Source organism: Chiroxiphia lanceolata, chromosome 6 (genome assembly GCF_009829145.1).
Source record: "Chiroxiphia lanceolata isolate bChiLan1 chromosome 6, bChiLan1.pri, whole genome shotgun sequence".
Lineage (NCBI taxonomy): Eukaryota > Metazoa > Chordata > Aves > Passeriformes > Pipridae > Chiroxiphia > Chiroxiphia lanceolata.
In genome coordinates, this window is record NC_045642.1 from 42,147,928 (window position 1) to 42,166,952 (window position 19,025).

At 44.8% G+C, this 19,025-nt stretch overlaps 1 protein-coding gene across 3 annotated transcripts in view; it reads left to right on the top strand.

The window, feature by feature from the left end:
• Positions 1-19,025, top strand: part of ESRRB (estrogen related receptor beta) — a 130,333-nt gene that overhangs the window by 88,847 nt on the left and 22,461 nt on the right. For all 3 annotated transcript variants that reach the window (XM_032690645.1, XM_032690646.1, XM_032690644.1), the window contains one exon: positions 8,355-8,471. In XM_032690645.1, coding sequence (XP_032546536.1) covers positions 8,355-8,471 — 117 coding nt within the window. The remainder of the gene's footprint in view (positions 1-8,354; positions 8,472-19,025) is intronic.

A 19,025-nucleotide genomic window follows, 5' to 3' on the forward strand; every position in this document is an offset into this window, starting at 1 on the left:
TTCTTATTATCCAGCTGTGGAAATAATCACTCTTCCTCACTGACACTTTCTTCTTTATTATGCCATGTGGAAATCATTGCCATCTTTAGGGCACTGACCAGTTCTCTGGCAGGGCTTTGTGTGATTTGTCATTGCTTAATCTCTGTGATTAAATGTGAATTTTTACTTGCACTTCTGACTGTCAGCATTGACTCCATCCCTCCTCCAGCTCTTGAGCCATTCCTAGTGTTTCTTTTAGGCATATTCAGGTGCTAAAGGAGGGACAGGGTAGCATTCTGAAGCAAAGTCCTAGGGGCTCCTAATACAGGAAGAAACAAGATAAGTAACTCCTCCTGGGACCAATACTGGAGCAACTCTGTGGCAGAGTAGAAGAGACCTGGAGAAAGAGGAGAAGACCTAGGAACTTTTGAAGAGTTTTCAGAGAGAATCAAAAGAAAATGATGCAGGGTAACAGTACCTAGAGCCTGTGTCAGCCTGAGTGATGTGTCAGCTGACTTAATCCCAAGAGGGGAGAGTGCTTCCTTCCAGCCTTCTCTCCCCAGCACAGCCATATTCTTTCTCCCTGTGGTTCCTTAATTGATTGCCTGTTAACGTGTAACAGATGGGGGACAGAAATAAGTGGAAATCTCTCTCACTCTGTCATCAGATTGCTCTGGCGACTGAGGTACCAAAATGCTTTTATTCCAAAGAGTGTGAGAGTCAAGGGTGCTGTGCCTGAGGGTGAGCAATTTCAACTATGAAACTAAAGGCTGAACCCACGGGAGTCGGCAGCAAATAGGGCTGCAGAGTTTGGTTGAGTCAAGAAAGTGTACCATTCCTGGGGCTCTGCTGCAGTGCATGTGATATCCAAGCATAGCCCTGAGTGTGCAGGGAAAAGGATTTAAGGATCATGTAAAAGAGAAGGCGAGCGGTAAGAGCATTTACAGAAGGTGTTTATCCTGCAACTTTATTATATTCAGTAGCTGTGTTAAGCATCTAACAGACCAAGTGAAAACATCTTCATTCAGTCTACCTAACATTGCAGAAAGCATGCAGATGTGTATGTTATACCACTGCATTCCCTGCTAATATCAAAAGACTTGCCATGATTTGGTATCTGGGAGTGGCATTGACTCAATGGTTAGAGCACAGAGATGGAGCGAGGATCCCAGGATTCCCCAGATGCAGTAGGTAAATTCATCATCAGGCTTTTGTGGTCTCAGACCAGCCACTTCACTTCTCTGTGCTTGAGTACTGACAGATGAAAATCTAATGAATACTATGACAGTACTTATTCTGCTGGCCCTACGTTAGGTATGCATGCTGCCATAAAATGAGTCTAAATCTGTCCTGAATTATTACACTATCTAGATACCCCTGATCATGAAAGAGAAGCTTCACATGAATTTGCCCTTCCAACTAGCCCCACTCCCCTGCTACAAATGACCCCAGTCTGCCTATGGGGTTCTTTTAGTTGCATGAACTTATGTAAAACCTGCCTATCGTGGGGCAGGAGCATCTTGCAATAGCCTCTTCATTCCCTCTGCTGCTGTAGCAGAACAGCGGAAGAGTGGCATTCAAGCTGCAGATCTTATTTGAGCATGACAGCTCTGCAACTCACTTTCCCACTTAGCCAGATGAGGCCAGCCTGTCCTGGACAACACAAGGGCTGTTGTTTTCAAATGATGGAGAGAAGATAGGCTAAATGCTAGCAGGGACATGACTGGTTATCTCTGAGGTCACTAATATTGCTGTGTGAGAATTTTCTGTCAGTAGGATTTTTCCAAAGAAAAGCGGAATTTTTACCAAGTCAGATTTCCCCAAGAAAAAATTTAATGATAGGAAAAAGAAAAGAAGGCAGGAAAATCCAAACCATTGATTCAGTTCAAGATGAATTGGAGTGTTTGGTTTTGCTGAACAAAGACAGGATCACACAACACATCCTAACCTGTCCCACAGATTATGGGGGGGTGTCACACCTATGACCTCTCACCTGTTGTGTTACATGGCCCAAAAGAAAGATCAAGGATTGGAAACCTGTGTGTCATTTCCACTTTGCAGCACTGGAAATGCTTGAGATGGAAAAGTGAAAACCTGAAACAAGATGACAGAACATGCCACTGGGCTGCAGGCCTGTTCTCTCTGAACATGTTATTTTGAACCTAAGGTTTGGACTTCCCATGCTTTGAGGCAGAGCCAGAAGTTCTGAACTGACCTGACACATTTTCAGTCAGCTAGGCTGCCTGACAAAATTTAAATCATGTTTCTCTATCATTGCATTGTATCGTGAGATTATATTCTATTGGCAATCTACATTGACCTCCATGGCGCAAGTGTCCTCACATGTGTCATGGATGTCACCTGACCGTGAATATTGTGGAATGTGCAATCTAGTGCAGATAGGAGAGAATTTGAATTTCAAGCATGTTGAAGTGTGCTGCTATTGATGCTCAAGAGAGGTCTGATTTGAAACCAAAAATTTCATATTAGCTGAATGTAATGGAACAGGTATGTTACATGAAAGCTATTGTGGTTTGGATGTTTCTAAATTAAAACTTTTTGCATTTCTGTTCCGTGGAAATCCTAAACAATACTTTCATCCAAATTTAGGACAAAGGCAAATGCTGGCTTTCTTACATGGTACAAATTCTTAATCTAACTCTATTTCTTCTCTGAATAGTTTACTCAGTAGATAGAGCATTATGTATCAATCAGATATAATTTTTTGTTCAACAGTCATTACAACTAGTAGGTAGTTTTGTCTCTTTTGAATATTAACTGATTGCAGTGCTGTGTAATCATATGAGTCCTTTATTATTCAACATATTCATGACTATGAATACCCTTCATCTATTTTTCATCTTCAAATGGTGAAAATTAAGGCTATTTCTAAAATGACCCATTAATATAAAATAAAAGCTTAGGGCTCAGCAAAATAAATCTGAATTAAGATTTCTCTTTCTGATCTTTGTGAATCATCTCCTTGTGTGCATGGAACTCACACCCCTAAGGTGATACAACAGGACTTGCGAGGAGTGACATTGGAAGAACTGGTTACTGGAGAGTCAGAGAGAAGAGACACATTTACCATCATCTTCTGGATAGGCAAGTGGTGTATCAGGCAAAGTCCCTGCATCTGTGGATTTCCTGTTGAGTCTTTCAAGCTTCAAACCCAGTGAGAGTAGCAACAGAACTGCCTTGTTTGTATGCCTTTACATCAATAAGGGGCTTAAAACGTGGATAATGCAGTTCAGAAGACTTCTAGGGATTTATAACAGGCTTGTAATAAAAGCCATAGTCTTCTAGGGCTTCGTGGTTGTTGTTACGGTGCTTAGAGTGGCTCATGGGAAGGGAGCAGCAGTTGAGAAAGATTTTCATGAGCAGAAGAACATTGCCATCTACATGCACAAAGGAAGTTTAAGTCCCTGCAGTAGCAGCATGGAAGCCAAGCACTGTTCTGTCCTTCTCAGAAATGTGCCTGCTACTTTTCAGGTGGGAGTTCACAGCTTTCCAAAAGCTTCTGAAGCTTAACCAGGGAAAGTGCAGTATTTCATGATCTAGCACCTGACTGCTGCTTACTGTTCACAGATCTTGGCTTGGATTTAAAAAACCACCTCCAGTGCAACCTCAGGTCTATTAGTCTCGTGTTTTCTCTTTGCCTCAGTGCACCTATACAGAGAACTCTGTGCAGAAGGACCTTTTCTGTGCAACTTCTGTAAAGTATTTCTGTGTCTGAAACCCTATAGACAAACTTGCTGCTGGTAGGGAGCCCCAGGGCCCATGTCCTGCTTCCCTGTGCAAGCAGGAAACTGATTTGAGTTGTACTAAATGTCCAAGTCCTCTTTTGTGGAGCAGGAGCCAGGTGTGCCACCCTGAGGAGGCGAACAGTGCTGTTGTTACACCTCTGCGTATTCCCTTTTCCTCTCATAGTGTCAAGTGCTCACATTTCTGGGTTTTTTACTGTTATCAGCCACATGAAGTAAAATTTTGGTTAATCCAAGCACTAGGGCTTATCTCACCTGCTTTTCCAAACTCTCATTTTCCTGCAAGTGATAAACACTTGTGGGGAGCTTTGTTTTTGTTGGAGTATTTTTTTGTTGGGGGGGGGGGTGTTTTTTTGTTTTGTGGGGTTTGGGGGTTTTTTTTGTGTTGATATTTTTCCTTTCCAAAAATAGGAGCCTCTGTTGATGTTGTGTGTTGACTCAAGCACCTAGATCAGGGACATGTCCCTTGAAGCATAGAACAGCCCTGCTGAAAATCAGGTTCAAGTTCCTAAATGAAGCTTTACAGGTTCAATATTTGGATTCCTTTCTTTGAAAACTGGAGCTTAAAAATAACCTTTCTTACCTCATACAGATCATTGGAGAGATTTTCCTCTGACTTTTACAAAGTACCTCTCCTCACATCAGGACTTGGGCTATGATGCCTCATTTAGATGGGCTAATTTAAGTGAATAGCAATGAAGAAGAAACCAGAAAAAGAGAGATGAGTTTTCTTCAGCAATCAGACGCTGAAAATTATTTAGCTTTAAAGACTTTCTTGGTTATTTCTATCTAGTCTTTCCTGAGTTTCCTTGTGGAAAGGCTTTCTAAAAGGTTAGAATCAGGAAGCAGGGAGTAGCTTGTGCCCTCAGTGCTGTACTAATTCCAAACTCAACTCTCCTGAGGAGCCCTATCCACAATTTAAGAAGGAGCTGGGTAGGACTTCGTTGTGCTCCCCAAGCTCAGGGAGGCATTCTCCTCTTCCCAGTCCCTCCCATTCCAGAGAAGTAGGGTGAATATAGGATCTCTTGAATGATCAAGATCTGGTGTACAATTTTCAGGTGCTCCTATTATGTGTGCACTGGAAATGACAAGTCAAAGGTCTAATTTTGTAGAAAATAGGGTAATTTTGCAGTTCTCCAGCATAAAAAACATGATCTATCACTTTAATAGTCCTCCGCTGTTTCTTAGTATCTCTCATCTAAAGGCTTTAAAGTACAGTTAAACCTTAATGAATAAAGACTTGAAATCTTCCCAGAAGGTAGGTTTGGTGTTCGTATCATTTTGCAGATGAGCAAACTAGGACACAGAGAGGAAGTGACTTGCCCTCCAAGGGGACATGTGAAGAAATCCAAACTGTGATCCTGTCATTCATCACTTGATTTTTTTTTTAAGCCATTTTTAGGTAAATCTTGTGCTGTGGTATCGGTGAGGTTTTACCATTTTTTTTCAGATCAATGTAAATATTATCTAGGTAAAGGAAATCTCTCTAATAAGCAACAGCTCAAAGCAAGGCCTTGCCTATCAGATTATGTGTTTTTTTCTGACCTTTCCTTCTGGGTCACATAATCTACTGTTCATTACACACAGAGACTTGACTCAAATTCTGTTGTTGCATAGAGAGTTGCAAGGGCATCCTTGTATGCTGACACTCTTCTGCAGGACTTTGCAGCACCTCCAGCTGCGGCAGTGAAGGGGAATGTCTCTCTGAGCCCCCTGCGCTGGCAGCTGGGCTGCTGGTGTGACCGCCAGCCACTGGGAGGTTGTTGGAATTTCGATGAGTTAATCTCATCACTTTATCACAGGGCACTTACAGAAATTACAGGGAGCTGTGAGCAGCTCACTGTGCTGGCAGCCAGCCCCAGGACCCATAAAAGAAATTGAGACACAAAAAAAAAAAAAGTCAGAGAACTTTGTTAAACTTTTGGAGATTATAGTTTTTCGTGATTGAGTTCTGCTTGGGTAATGCTTATTGTGCCTCCCCTGGTCATGTCGCTGCTTCCTGCAATAATGGCAGGTATTGCCCCCAGCTGTGGCTCTCAGTCCATGCAGCACACAGCATGTTTTTGGGCCTGGCATAAAATGCCATTTGCTTTGGCAGCATTGTCTTGTGTGAAGAGGGTACAGTGAGCCTCACCTCTAGCATTTGCACCTATAGAGAGGACTGTAAGACACAGCTGCTGGTGCTTTCTTCCCTCAGACTGGGCACAGTGTGTGGAAGAGACACATGAGCCTGTGTTAAATGTGAAGGCAAACAAGCATGCTGAATGAGATGTCACACCAGTGCTGAATGTATTTTTTCATATGTGCTAACCAGCAGACTATGGGGCTGCTGCACTACCTGGTGACCACTGCTTTGCTGTCCAGGAAGGGGTGCTTGCCCAGTGCTCCCTCTCCTCTGGCTCTGCTCCTTTAACAGTCATGATCTCAGTACAGAAATGCCTTTAAGAACTGCTGTGTGCATCCGGCATGTGTATGGTAACTATTACCTGCACATACTCTGACACTGTCACATTTAGTTGTGGTATATTTTTTGTAGACCCTTTCCAGTACTTTGCTTGTCAAGGGGACCAGGGCCTGGAGGCATGGGGAAGCTGGGGGATCTTCTTGACACTGTGGAGGGACCTTGAGCTTTCAGATGAGGACTGTCACTGCCTCCAGCTGCTATAAAGGCTCAGTGCCCTTGGTGTAGTGTCTCTGTGTAAGGGGTCAAATTTTTGGCCTTTGGACCACAAAACATGAAATCTTGTGTCTCTCTAGAACTCTCATCCTGGGTTTGGTGAGAAAGGTTAACACCGAAACAAAGGCAAAACTTTAACAAAGTGAGACTCTGAGTTTTTTCCCAGGTTTGTTCCTGCTGCGTTCCTTCCTGTGTGGGGCACAGCAAGTATCTGATCATGAGATCGTGGCCACCATACTCATGGGTCTGTAATGTGCTGAAACTCTGTGTTTAGAGCAGGAGTTTGTTTATTACCTTGAGATCAAGCTTGAATCTCAATTTCCAGCTCTCTGAGAACATTGATATGTGGCTGGCTATTGAAATTCAGGTGCTGCACAATGACGAAATACAGCCTGAACGGAAGCAACTTGTGCAGCACACTGTGCTCCTGCAGACAAACTGTATTTTGGGGGTAGATGAGCAGTGGTGAAGAATGGGGTGGCTGGGGTGGAGCCTAGGGTCAAGTTGCAAGTCTTGTGACAAAACAAGAAGCAAGAGGTAGAATGTTTGTAACTAACAGGCCAATCACCTCTTGGCTTTAGGGGCTGTGAGCTCCTGGAGTTTCACCCAGAATGGGCCAAGAATACTGAAATAAACAGTGCTTTCTTTCTAATGAATCTGTGCTCTGCTTTTCCACTCAGATTTTCAAGGGGCTTTCCAACAGCTTAGTTAGCCCCAAGGTCTAATCACCACACCCAAAGATTGATATATATCAGATTGTTGATCTTTATTTAGAGAGGGAAGGGTCTTGCACTAGAATATAAAAATCCATTACAGAAGTAGGAACAAAAATCAAGTCCTGTCCCAGTGCTAACAAACTGTAAACTCTGCTTCTAATCTGATGTTTTACAAAGTCCATACTGTTATTGTCTCAGCTCTTACCTACATTCCTCCCTACAGCTCTGATTGAACTCCTGAATCTGTTTCCTTCCTTTGATCATCAGGCCAACTTTTCCATTCTCCTGAATTGACTGTAGAGCTTAGATACCCTTTTCAGTGCTGCCTGATTTACCAGTATCTAGTCCATCCCTGCAGCAAACATTGAATAGCCCTCTTCAGAAACATCATCTCGAAATGAATGGCAGGATGGAGACAGTTGGGTTTTTTTGTTGTCTTCTAGTACTAAATAATTGTTACCTTCCACTGTCATCCAGCATAATTCCACTTACATCCTCATATCAGACCCTTGCTCCATGTTTCAGTTACATTCTTGGCTTCCAGTACAATATGATTTGACTAGAAATAAATTTGGGATGTTTCTTTCCCTGTTTTATCTTGGAGACAGTGTTGCAACGTGATCGTAAACGAAAAGGGAATGAGAAGCGATAATGGTCTGTGCAAAGGGATGAGAGGCAGGTGTACAAGAACTAATAAAGTAAAACTGTGAAGATTTGCACAGGTAACCTATGTTCATTTTACAGGACGTCTTATCTCTTTCTCAATCTAGACCTACTGCTTCCCTGCTACCTGTAGTATACCTGCTGGTAGGAGGAAGCAAAGGAGAAAATGCTGGTTCCCCAAGCAAGGCAAGAAAGGACAGATGACATCCATCCCACAGACGCGGAGCAAGACTGGCAGCAAAGGAAATGCTGCTAATGTCTGAACTGCTCCCATGCTCAGCCCTGGACTTCAGGGAACAGGCCAGATTATAAAGGGTGCAGCACAGGGGACAATGACATACCTAGAGGACACGTGCCTGAAAGCCCAGCACTGCAATCAGCCCCTTGGATAGGTCAGCTGGCTGTAGTCTCAGAGGATGCGTCTGTGCAAATTAGCGAGCAAACGTACAACATACACAGACTGATGGTGTTGGGAATATCTGGGCACTACAGCCTGTCCCTGGATCAGTGGGGAAAACGTGATTCCTAGGTGACCATCTCTGTGTTTGATTTCAGGGAATATTGAATACAGCTGCCCGGCTACCAATGAATGTGAGATCACGAAACGGAGGCGCAAATCCTGTCAGGCCTGTCGCTTCATGAAATGCCTCAAAGTGGGGATGCTAAAAGAAGGTAAGAGAGTCAGAATGAGAATTTTTCTCTGTCCTAACAGTGCCTGGGACTCCAGGCCTTGCAGGATCTCCGAGGCTAACTACACGCTTGCCTACTCTGGCTTTCTGAAGGAATCTTTTTACAGGCTTTGTAACAGTCAGGATGGGCAGTGACTAAGAGGGAAGTCCAGAGAGGAGAGTGGTTCTAGTCAGCACCCTTGTGCTAGGATATTATTTCTACTACTTGCAAATTTGACAAATAACTGGAAACTGGCTGTGCCAGACTGCTTCCTTTCCCAAACTAACCCTGCGCTGGAGGGTGTTGCTCTTCTTTCCCCCAGTTCATTTTTCATTGTTGAGGAGGAGAAGCTCTTTCATGATCATGACTGGGTTGGCTGGACATCATAAGGGAAGGACAGAGTTAATGCACCCTGTTAATGTGGCACCCTGTGCAATGAAGGTCTGCCCATATTACCACTCAAGAGACTTTCTGAAGATGGGTGGTAGCACAAGTTTGTCTGGGAGCTGTGGATTGCTGCCCTGCATGCTCAACCTATGTTGTGCTCAGTCTCTTGATGTGTTCAGAGGTCTCTGAGCAGTATTCAGCTTCTCTCTTGTGCTGTTTTTCCTCCTCCTCAATCCTTGTCCATTCAAGGTGAACCATAGGGAATTCAGTGGCAATTAAACACATTCTTACAGATTGACTTTAAAACTTTGTTTCCCTTGGGTCCCTCTGGGAAAGGCAATGAGGGGAGGAGGGGCGGGAAGGAGAAGCATTGCACGTAACCTCCTGCATTGCTGTGCCTGGTAGAGCATGGTCCCCTCAGCTTAACCACAAGGAACAGCAGCTGGCTGCGGACTGCAGAAGTCCTGTATGCTGGAGCCAAGACACTAGCACACAACTCTCTTCCAGGTCATAACATCATAGCAGCTGGTGATGAATTGTATGATGTCACTTGAGTGTGTATTCCGTCTCAGTAGGGCGCTCTCATTTCTTGAGGGGCAGGTTGATGGCAGCCAATGTTGTAAAGAATGTAGATTAGGTATTAAACCAGTTTTGTTCTTCAATGGATGTGTACTTTCTGTCGTTAAAAATCTTCCTTCTAGAGCACACCAGTTACCAAGGGCCAGAGATGCAGACTTGTGTAGTCTGGCCCACCCTGACCTAGATGTAGAGGTGGTAGACTCAGAGGATCTTGATCTACTGCTGGGAAGGAGGCACCTGCTTTGTAGTTAGAGAGGGACCACTGAAAACCTGCTTCTCTTCATGTGATAGTTCAGGGAGGGGATGTATCCCCTTTCCCACGTGCCAACACACACTAGTGACACTGGCTTTAGTGGGAGCGCAGGTTTATAATGCACTGTGGCCTATTCATATGAATCCCATAAAACAACCTTAAAGGCCTGTAGTGGCTCCAGTCACTGGAGCAGCAGAGCAGCAGCATGGGTCCAGGCTTGCTGGCTGCCTATATCTATGCTGCCCTGCATCCAAGCAGTTGAGTCTCTCAGGGCTGGCAGCTGTTGGAGCAGAGTCACAGGAGCTGGTGCTGGCATGCTGACTGTGTGGCCAAGGTGTCTTCTGCTTCCAATTTTGGAAGTTCAACACTCTTCGAAGCAGGGTCCTGTGAAGGTTTTGTGTCTTAGCTTTCAAGCTGTGGGAAAACAGTTAACTCCTTCCAAATCAGAGTTAGTCTGGAAAGCAACATAGATTCACTCACACTATGCTGTGCATGAACTCCTGAACTCTATGGGATACTACTCATGGCAAACTGAAATTTGACTCCAAGGCTGCTTTTATTAGTGTATTTAGTTATTCATATCGGGATTGATCCGGCATCATTAAAGTCTCTGGGGAAGGGTGGTTTGCTATTGATGTTAGTGTATCTGTGATCCTGCCCATAATGTTTAGTGCTGTGGAATATACAGCATAAAGATTTATTGATACCATTGGGATACAAGAGCTCATGATAATATCAAGAGGAGACTACACTAGCAGTTTGCAAATAGGACTCCTCTGCCCTAACACAGAGTGGTCAAGTGATGTTGGTCAGGCATTTTTTTTCTCTTTCTTTTGCTCAGTATTCCAAGCTGAGAAATAAGGGTCCTACTACTTTGCTTTGCAAAAGGATTATGAGGACCAATTAGTTAACTTTATGTGAAGCCTGGTGGAAGCACATGGTATTAATATACAGAATTCAATCAATACACATCTTTAAAAGCCAAATCCAAGAAGGGAGAAAAATGGTTTTACACTCTTTGGTCTCCACAGAGCCAGGAGTTTCTAGAAAGAACAAATCCACAATTGTTTGATTTGCTCAAAATGCAGAATTGACAAGGGATTTTGGATTAGAAAGGGTTCATTAGTCTTTTCCATCGCTGATCAGTCATCTTATTAGCTCATCCATTGCTTTTCTGGTGCCAAGTGTTCCCAGCTGTACAGTTCTAATACTTTAACTGTTTTTAAAAATCCCCAATGTCTTGGTTTCCCCAGAGAGCCTATTGTACAGTCTCCAAGCATTCATTAGGACAAGATGTGTCTTGATATTTGAGCAATGTTTTTTTTTTCCTTTTAGTAGTTCCCCTTCCAACTTTCCCTTGGTGTATCTCTTCATTCCTGGGTTCATCCATGGCAGAAGGTTGCTAAGCCATGTTTTTCCTCCTGCTTGATTATCACAAGTTTGGAGGAAAACAGTTGTTTGTTTAAAGGCAAGATCTAGAAACCAGTTCTTCTCTTGACATGTTTCTCCTTGATGTCCTTGGCAGAAGGTTTGTAACTTAGTGGGGATATTTCTGGGTCAAGGAACTGGTTTTTTGTTCAAGAAGAGAAGTGTGATATTCCATTAGTAACTAATTAAGGGCTTCCTGATTTCTTCTCATTTTCCTGGTTATTCTCACCATACCTGATGTACATATCATTTCCTGCCTGATGGGCATGTGGCATGAGCCTGTTCTTCAAGCAGAAGGCACCAGTACTCAAAGATGGCAAAAACAAGTAGCCATGACTTCAAGTTCTGCCTAATACTTGAAGTGCTCAGCTTGATGCTGCAGGAGGGACTCAGGTTCTCCCCTTGGAGCCTGCATATAAGGTCACCAGACATCTCTCCTCCCTACATGGGCTGCAGCTCGGCAAACAGCTGTGAATGTAGCCCTTTAAGAGACTTCCCCTAACATAGAAGTGCAGGTTATTCAGGCAATGCTGAGTGAATGAGGATCAGAGCAGGAAGAGAGCCAATGGACCAATCAATAGGTGTCTCAGATATCCAGGCCACTTTCTTTGAGAGAGCTCTGATCAATGTATTGCAACAAGGGAACTGCACGGACACCAGAGCTTTGCTGTCTCAGGTTCTCCTGTCGTGATGCTGCAGGGCAGGCAAGACTCACTGGGAAAAGTGGCAAGCAGAACACTCTGCCCACGGAGCCCAACTGGCTCAGATGTCTCAAGTGTCGGCCTGTCTGGATGCCTGTCTCTCACTTTCCCCTTCCATCTGGAATGTGCCCCCAGAGAGCATTAATTAGCCCTAACTAGCAGGCTCATATAGGAAGCTGCTGAATCTGGAGTCTAGGATTCCAGCAGATTCCAGTCCCAGTGCCCCTATGGAGAGGCACTGTCCCCAGAAAACCTGTGCTCTGCTGCTCTTGGCCTTGCTGAAGCACCAGCAGACAGTGGGAAATGAGCATCTTCACAGCTTTGTCCAGTAGAAGAGCACACCCCTCTGCTCTGCAAAGCTCAGGGAAACCTGAGCAACCTGTGATAATGCTCACTGCAAATGGAGAAGATGATAACTACATTCATGTCTGGCCAGTGGGGATGGCCAGTAGAAGAAAGCATGCCCTCCAACTTGCAAGGGAGAGGCATTTTTCAGAGCTGGGCATCCTTGGTTTTGTCCACCGCATTGCCTCTTTGCTCCCATCACTGTCTGTCTTGTGACTACAATGACCAAATATAGCTCTTTAACTCTGGGCGCTACAGCGTAGGTCTAGATCTCTCTGGCCTTCTCGAATGATGGATAGAGAAATTTCAGCAGTTTGGCAGGTCTCTTTTAAAAGGTCAATATACCTTGTCAGTTTACCTTGTCAGTTTTAGAGAGAATATACCCTTGCCATTCACGCTCTAGCCACCCATGGCCTTTCTGTTCTACAGCAATTTGTTTGTCTTCAAGACACAGATGTAATTTCAGATGACACATGGCTTGTGTATGTGGGTTCAGAGGTTTTATTTTGGACATTGGCTGGTTAAACATGACCTTGCAGCTTTGCCCTCCACACCTCTGCTGCCTCTCTGAAGTCGCAATCCTGTGTGTCACCTTGTAGAAGAGTGGCATTGTGACAAGGCCAGTGATGTCAGTCTTTCTTTATGTGTCAGTGTGGTGGGTTGACCTTCACTGGCCACCAGGTGCCCACCAAGTTGCTCTCTCACTCTCCTTCCTCAGCAGGACAGAGGCAAAAAATATGCTGAGAATGCTTGTGGGTTGAGATAGTGACAGGGAGATCATTCAGCAATTATTGTAATGGGCAAAACTCAACTTAGGGAATATTAATTTAATTTATTGCCAGTTAATAAGAGAGTAGGATGTTGAGAAATAAAAACAAAACCAAAACCACTTTCCTCCTCCTTCTGCTTCTTCTGAGGCTCAACTCACTCATGCCACCTACCTCCTCTGCCCCAAGCAGCACAGGTGAACAGAGACTGGGAGTTTGTGGTCAGTGTATCACACTTCATCCGTGCTGCTCTTTCCTCCTCACACTGTTCTCCCACTGCAGTGTGAGGTCCCTCTCACATGATACAGTTTTTCATGAACTTCTCCAAAGTGAGTACTTCCCATAGACTGCAGTTCTTCACAAACTGCTCCAACATGGGTTCTTTCCACAGGCTACGGTCCTTCAGGAACAAACTGCTCCAGTGTGTGTCCCCCACAGGCCACAGTTCCTGCTACAAAACCTACTTCTGCATGGACTCCTCTCATGGGCTGCAGCTCCTACCAGGAGCTTGCTCTGCCACAGACTTTCCACAAGCTGTAACTTTCTTCGGGGCATGTCCACCTGCTCCACTGTGGGGTCTTCCATGGGCTGCAGGGTGGATATCTACACTACTGTTGTCCTCCATGGGCTGCAGGAGGAAAACTTGCTTCACCGTGATCTTCACCATGGAGTGCAGTGTAATCTCTGCTCTGGCACCTGAAGCACCTCCTCTCCCTCCTTCTTCTCTGACCTTGGTATCTGTAGGGCTGTTTCTCCCATATTTTCTCACCCCTCTCAGCTGCTGTACTGCATGGTTTTACCCTTTCTTGAATATGTTATCACAGAGACACCACCTGCATTGCTGATGGGCTGGGCTTTGACCAGTGGTGGGTCTGTTTTGGACTGTATTGTTTCTAAAGCTGTGTTGCTCCCTGTTTTGTGCTGGCACATCTGCAGAGAACCAAATGGAGCATAAACAGTTCAGAAAAAGAAACAAAGCTGGGTCACTAATTGCTTTCATGAACTGTGTGCACATGAAATCATGTGTTACATTACACAGTGACAAACCATTCGGCAAAGAAAATAACTGTCTAAAAAAAGTCTTGTCCAGGCATTGAGATGTCATCCAGTATTCCACTAGTCTTTGAGTCTTCTTTTCCTTCTTAATAAAAATAATGTTTATTATGTTGCTGAAGAACTGTTGTCTTCCTCTCCCTGCCAGTGCTAAAATTTGTCTTTTCAGAGTCCTACTCATGACTGAGTCCTAAAAGTGGCTTTCTGAGATATGTGAGTGGCTTCTGCCCAGTTTCTTGCAGACATCACTGGTTGGCTTCCAAGAAAGAGAGTAAAGACTGAGGGGGTCTTGGGGATCTGTCCTGTGATAGACAGGTATTACCTTATTTCAGAAAGCAGAAGATAGGAGTCTCCCAGATCTGCATTCATTTGATGTGCTAAAAGCAGGAGTGGGAATTCCCAGGACAGGAAACGTGCCCTGAATGAGGTGTTATGTCCCAGTCTGAATGTCTTTGAAGGGCTAGCCTCTTGGCTCTCAGGAGTCACCCAGTAGCTGTTTCTTGTGCAGTAAGAGTGAAGTCTACAAATCTAAGGAAGGAGGGTAAAGGAAGATAGTCTTGATCTGGATGCAGAAAAAGGAGGCTTTTTAACAGCAAGACACAGATCAGGCAATCATCCAGTAAAAACATATGATTTCTCTTACCTAGGTGACTCTCTTTCTTCCCAGAGCTGTATCTGTTGTGGTGTTAGTAATTCCAAGTACAATTATTCCTTTCAAAGGCTTTGTTCCTTTGCTCCTAATGCATTTCCATAAGAAATGCTAGAGAACATATTAAAATTTAACAGGGATCCCAAATTCTTTGTTACAAATCTCCCAAGCTCTTGGAATCCTATCTGTCTAATATTATTTCTGATGTAATGATTGCTGGAATGTGTGGATACTGACACTGCATGGCCAGGTAGTGAAACAGAAAGGATAAGTCAGCATAAGAGAGCCCAAAGGTCATTCAGCTTATCTTCCTCTTTCCCTCCTGTCCCTGTCTTTGGGAATACCCTGCTTCACAGAAACTTGCAATAACCTGGTAACCCTTGTGCTGCCCAAGTGCCTGCATCTCTCTGAATGTTGGAGGTGGTCCCCACTTCAGAGATGATGAGACTGTAATCTCCAGATATCAGAAGCAGCTATCTCTTAAATCCATGCTTCTCCTAATAAAGACCCTGGCTGATTAGGAAACCCTGTAGCCAGTGGAACTTTACTGGTATTTAGTCCTAACTCTACTGTTTCTCTCACCAGCTGCTAATATCATAATTTTTTCCCAGGGAATCAAATCTGTCATCCTGGACAGACATGGCTCTGTGAGGTGGTGAATTTGGTGCAGACATCTAGTATCTGAACAAGGGTTTTCAAACACTGGCCGTCTCAAACTAGTTCCACTTAGTAACTTTGTCTTCATCCTCTACTGAAATCCAGATAACTGAATCAAAAGCAGAGCTCCTTTTCAGCAATGTAAGCAGATGGAGGATGTTTCATTTCTGTTTTCAAGTGAAAAAATCTCTCAATGGAGCAAAGTGTTTCAAGCAACCTCTCCCTCCTGTCCCCATCCCTGCTTCCAGACCATATGTTCTCAAAAAGACATTTGATTTCAGTGAAAGCTCAGCTGACCTCCCTGCGATATGCTTGGGTTCTTGCTTTGTGCTTCCTGGGAAGGATGAGGGCTCCTCCGGGGACCCTGGGTAATTGGGTTAGCGGCCAGCTCATGTCAGGAAATTAAAAGGTAGCCCTGATCAGGTTGCTGCTGTGTGCAATTTAATGCCTTTGTATTTATAGAGCATTCTGCCTCCAGCTGCTGCCAGAAATACCCCTATTGGAAGTATCCTAATGAAAAATTGTTTTTCTTTCTCTAAAATATCCTTACGTTTAAAAACAGACAGGCAACCCCCTGTCCTTTGAAACAGGATCTCCAGGAGCAGTGAGTGACATCTCGATGTCTGTACCATCCACACTCAACTATTTTCCAAGACATGAATTGAGTATTTGCAGTGTGGCTGGAGCTAAGCTGGGTAATGGTGTGGCACAGAGCATGTGCTGCCTTTGGTAAGGAGATGGTAATTCTCCAAAGAGGAGTCTTCCAGTGAATGGGCTGTCCACAAAGGGCACAAAGGGCATAAGGGCACTTGGTATCTGTTTTCTGGCCATAAGAATCGCACATCGAGGACTATCTCTACAACTTCTCCCACATTCAGTGGATTATGAATCTGTTTAGTTTGGTTTCTCCAATTAATTTTGAATTATTTATCTACCTAGGTTCTTACCACACCTAATTAGATCTCCATTCTATCAAACATGAATTCCAGGTTCCATTGATATACATCTCTGTGGGTTCAGAAAGACATCCTCTCTGTACAGGTTTATGATAAAAACTTCGTGCATTCTGCTACCAAAAATAGTGCTTAGTGCACTTATGTACAGAAAAGAGGAAGCAGATAAAAAGTGCAACAACCATGCAGGGATGTTTAGACCCCAGCCGTTGTGCTACAAGCTTTTAGGCAGTTCTGACAACACACCAGGTAAGATTCTTTGAGGTGTGCAAGAATGGGATGGGACTGAATATACGTCCCACGGCTCTACAGTAACTTAAGGCATATGCATCAACATTTTCACAGTCCCTGCTGACCTATGTGCACCAGTCACTCAGCTCTGCCGAGATTCTTAATCCCTTCCCCTTGCTCACCTTTGAAGACTGTGCCAGCCCTTGGGCTGCAGGGTATCCTGAGAGGGTCTTTACTCAAACTACCTGTCACAGCTGTTCCAATTTAAGAATTAAATGATAAGTGGACAATAATTCTTACCGTTGGAAAAGCCAGTGCTGAGGTGAGAGCTTCAGGAGACGCTTCAAGGCTGCAAGGCTTAATCAGAGTTGCTCTAAGAGGATGGCCAGCGCAGCAGCATGCTGTGTTGGTGGGTCTAATTCCCTCGCCTCTGTGGACCTCCGTCACAAGCAGGCCTCTCTCCATGCAGCGCTGGGAGCCTCTCCATTGTGTCACATATCTAAAAATTGTTGGGTTTGATCCATGCTTTTCTACGTGTTCCAAAATATGCTCCACCTAAATAGACTGAGACAGAAAACTGGACTGAGAAAGCATTGTTTTGACCCCTCAGGCGTTCTCTTGGTAGCGAATGGAGAGAAGTATCTGTCATCACTCCTCCTCAGGTAAGTGGCTGGCCAGTGAGATGAATGTGGAGGTGCCTTCTTCTCTCCGTTGCGTGTCAAGGGAGCCCAGATGCACAGAAGGAAGCTGTCAAAGCCTAACATAAAGGGACTTAAATCACAACCAAGGGCTGAAGATTCCTCTAGGCAGCAAACACCTCTTAGTGGCTTTATATCTGAGCGCTACCTCTTGAAAAGCCAGTGTAGCTGGGGTTTTGTCATCCTTTAGGTCCTCTTGTGAAAGACAACCTCAGTCTTTTCCTGGCAGGCATGTTCCTGTATCTGTCCTTTCGTACAATGCCCCTCAGCCTGCTGCTGTGCAGGCATTGTGGCTATGGTGGCATAACCAATAGAGCTGCTGTCCTGTTTCAGACTGTTTAGAGGGCTAAGAGGGGAGGCAAAGGAGAACATTTGCATGGACCATGGACACAGGGTGAATATGTGGGTGTGGGGCTTACTACAGAGAACAAGGTACTGAGATATTATTTATTCCCATTTGCCCTTGAAGACCTTGTTAATTCTGGAGTTTCCAAGGTGACTGCAGGAGCAAGGTGAGAGGGGCTCAGCATGGGAAGGAAGATGTACATTTGAGAGACAGCAATGGCTAATGCTGCAGAGACAGCTCTGCAGAGCTGGCTCTCATGCAGCTGGCACTGGTGGAGGAGGAGAACTGTTTTTCAAGCTGTGTCAGTTACACCAGACTCTGTATGCTTTGGACCAACCACTTGGGACATGCTGCTTGTGTTTCTGTGTGTGAGGAGCTGACACCTTGTGTTACTGGTCCAAGGCATGTGAGAGCCTCTGGTGCCAGGTATCATCAGGCATCTCAGGGCTAACCTGTCTCTGTGAATCCAGGGACTCTTCAGCCAGACAGACAGCAAAGAAACTTTCTTACCTAACATAATCCTGAAAACATCAAAGGTGGAAGAGGCTGCAGCATCCTGCTTGAACTGATCTAATCTCTCTGTAGGGCCTTGCAACATGGGAGGTGGATTTTCATCTCCACTGCCCCCTTCCCCAGACTAGTTCCCTACCTTCTCTTTCCAAGAGTAATTTCCAGGCTTGTTGACCTGCACCATGCTAGTTGCTGTGTTCTTCTGGCTGTGCTAATCTGTAAGCCTCAAGTGCAAATGTGTTGGATAATTGAATCAGTCACCTACCAGAAGATTGTCATGAGGCTGACCTCTTTTTGCAGCAGTGTAAAAGCCTAATAGGGGTCTTTTCCCCTTCCCAAGCTGGAATCCGAGTAACAAAAGAGAGCCTAGCCAGGTTGCAGCCTCTCCATTCCTCTTAGGAAGAGATGCCTTTTCCTATAGTCTGTTTCTTCCCTATCTTGGCAAGTCTGACTTTTATGGTCATCACTGCTCTCTGTTTCCTTGATAGGCTTCCTCCTGGTTCACTCATCCAAAAGCCACATCCTGCTGTCTCTCCTGAAGTTCAGAGCAGAAAGGAAGAGGAAAATTCTGGGGAAAACACCTTGGGCACAACCCTTCTCACTTCCTTTCTTCTCCGGTCTTAGCCTATACCTTCTAGCTTCTTTGGTCAGTGCCAATCCATGAACTTCAGGCTGCAGCTCTAAATGCTCCAGGTGCATGTGTTAGCTACAGAGCAGCACCCCAGTACTACCCCAGCTCAGACCCTGGGAGAGCATGCAGGCTGTATTGGTGTGGAAACTGCAGCTCAAGGATTAGGTGGACAGTGGGCACAGGACCTGGCTGATCTATCAGGGAAGCTCAGCAAAAGCAACCCCTTTGCCATTGCTTCAGGGCCAGCACTTGCCCTGTGTTCCCTTAGGTTGTGTCCTTCTTGGGCTAGACTCATATTGTGCCATGCAAACCCTGTAGCTTGGCTCCTCTGTTAGCTCTTTGGCAAGGTAGATCTTTCTGTTCCTGTCA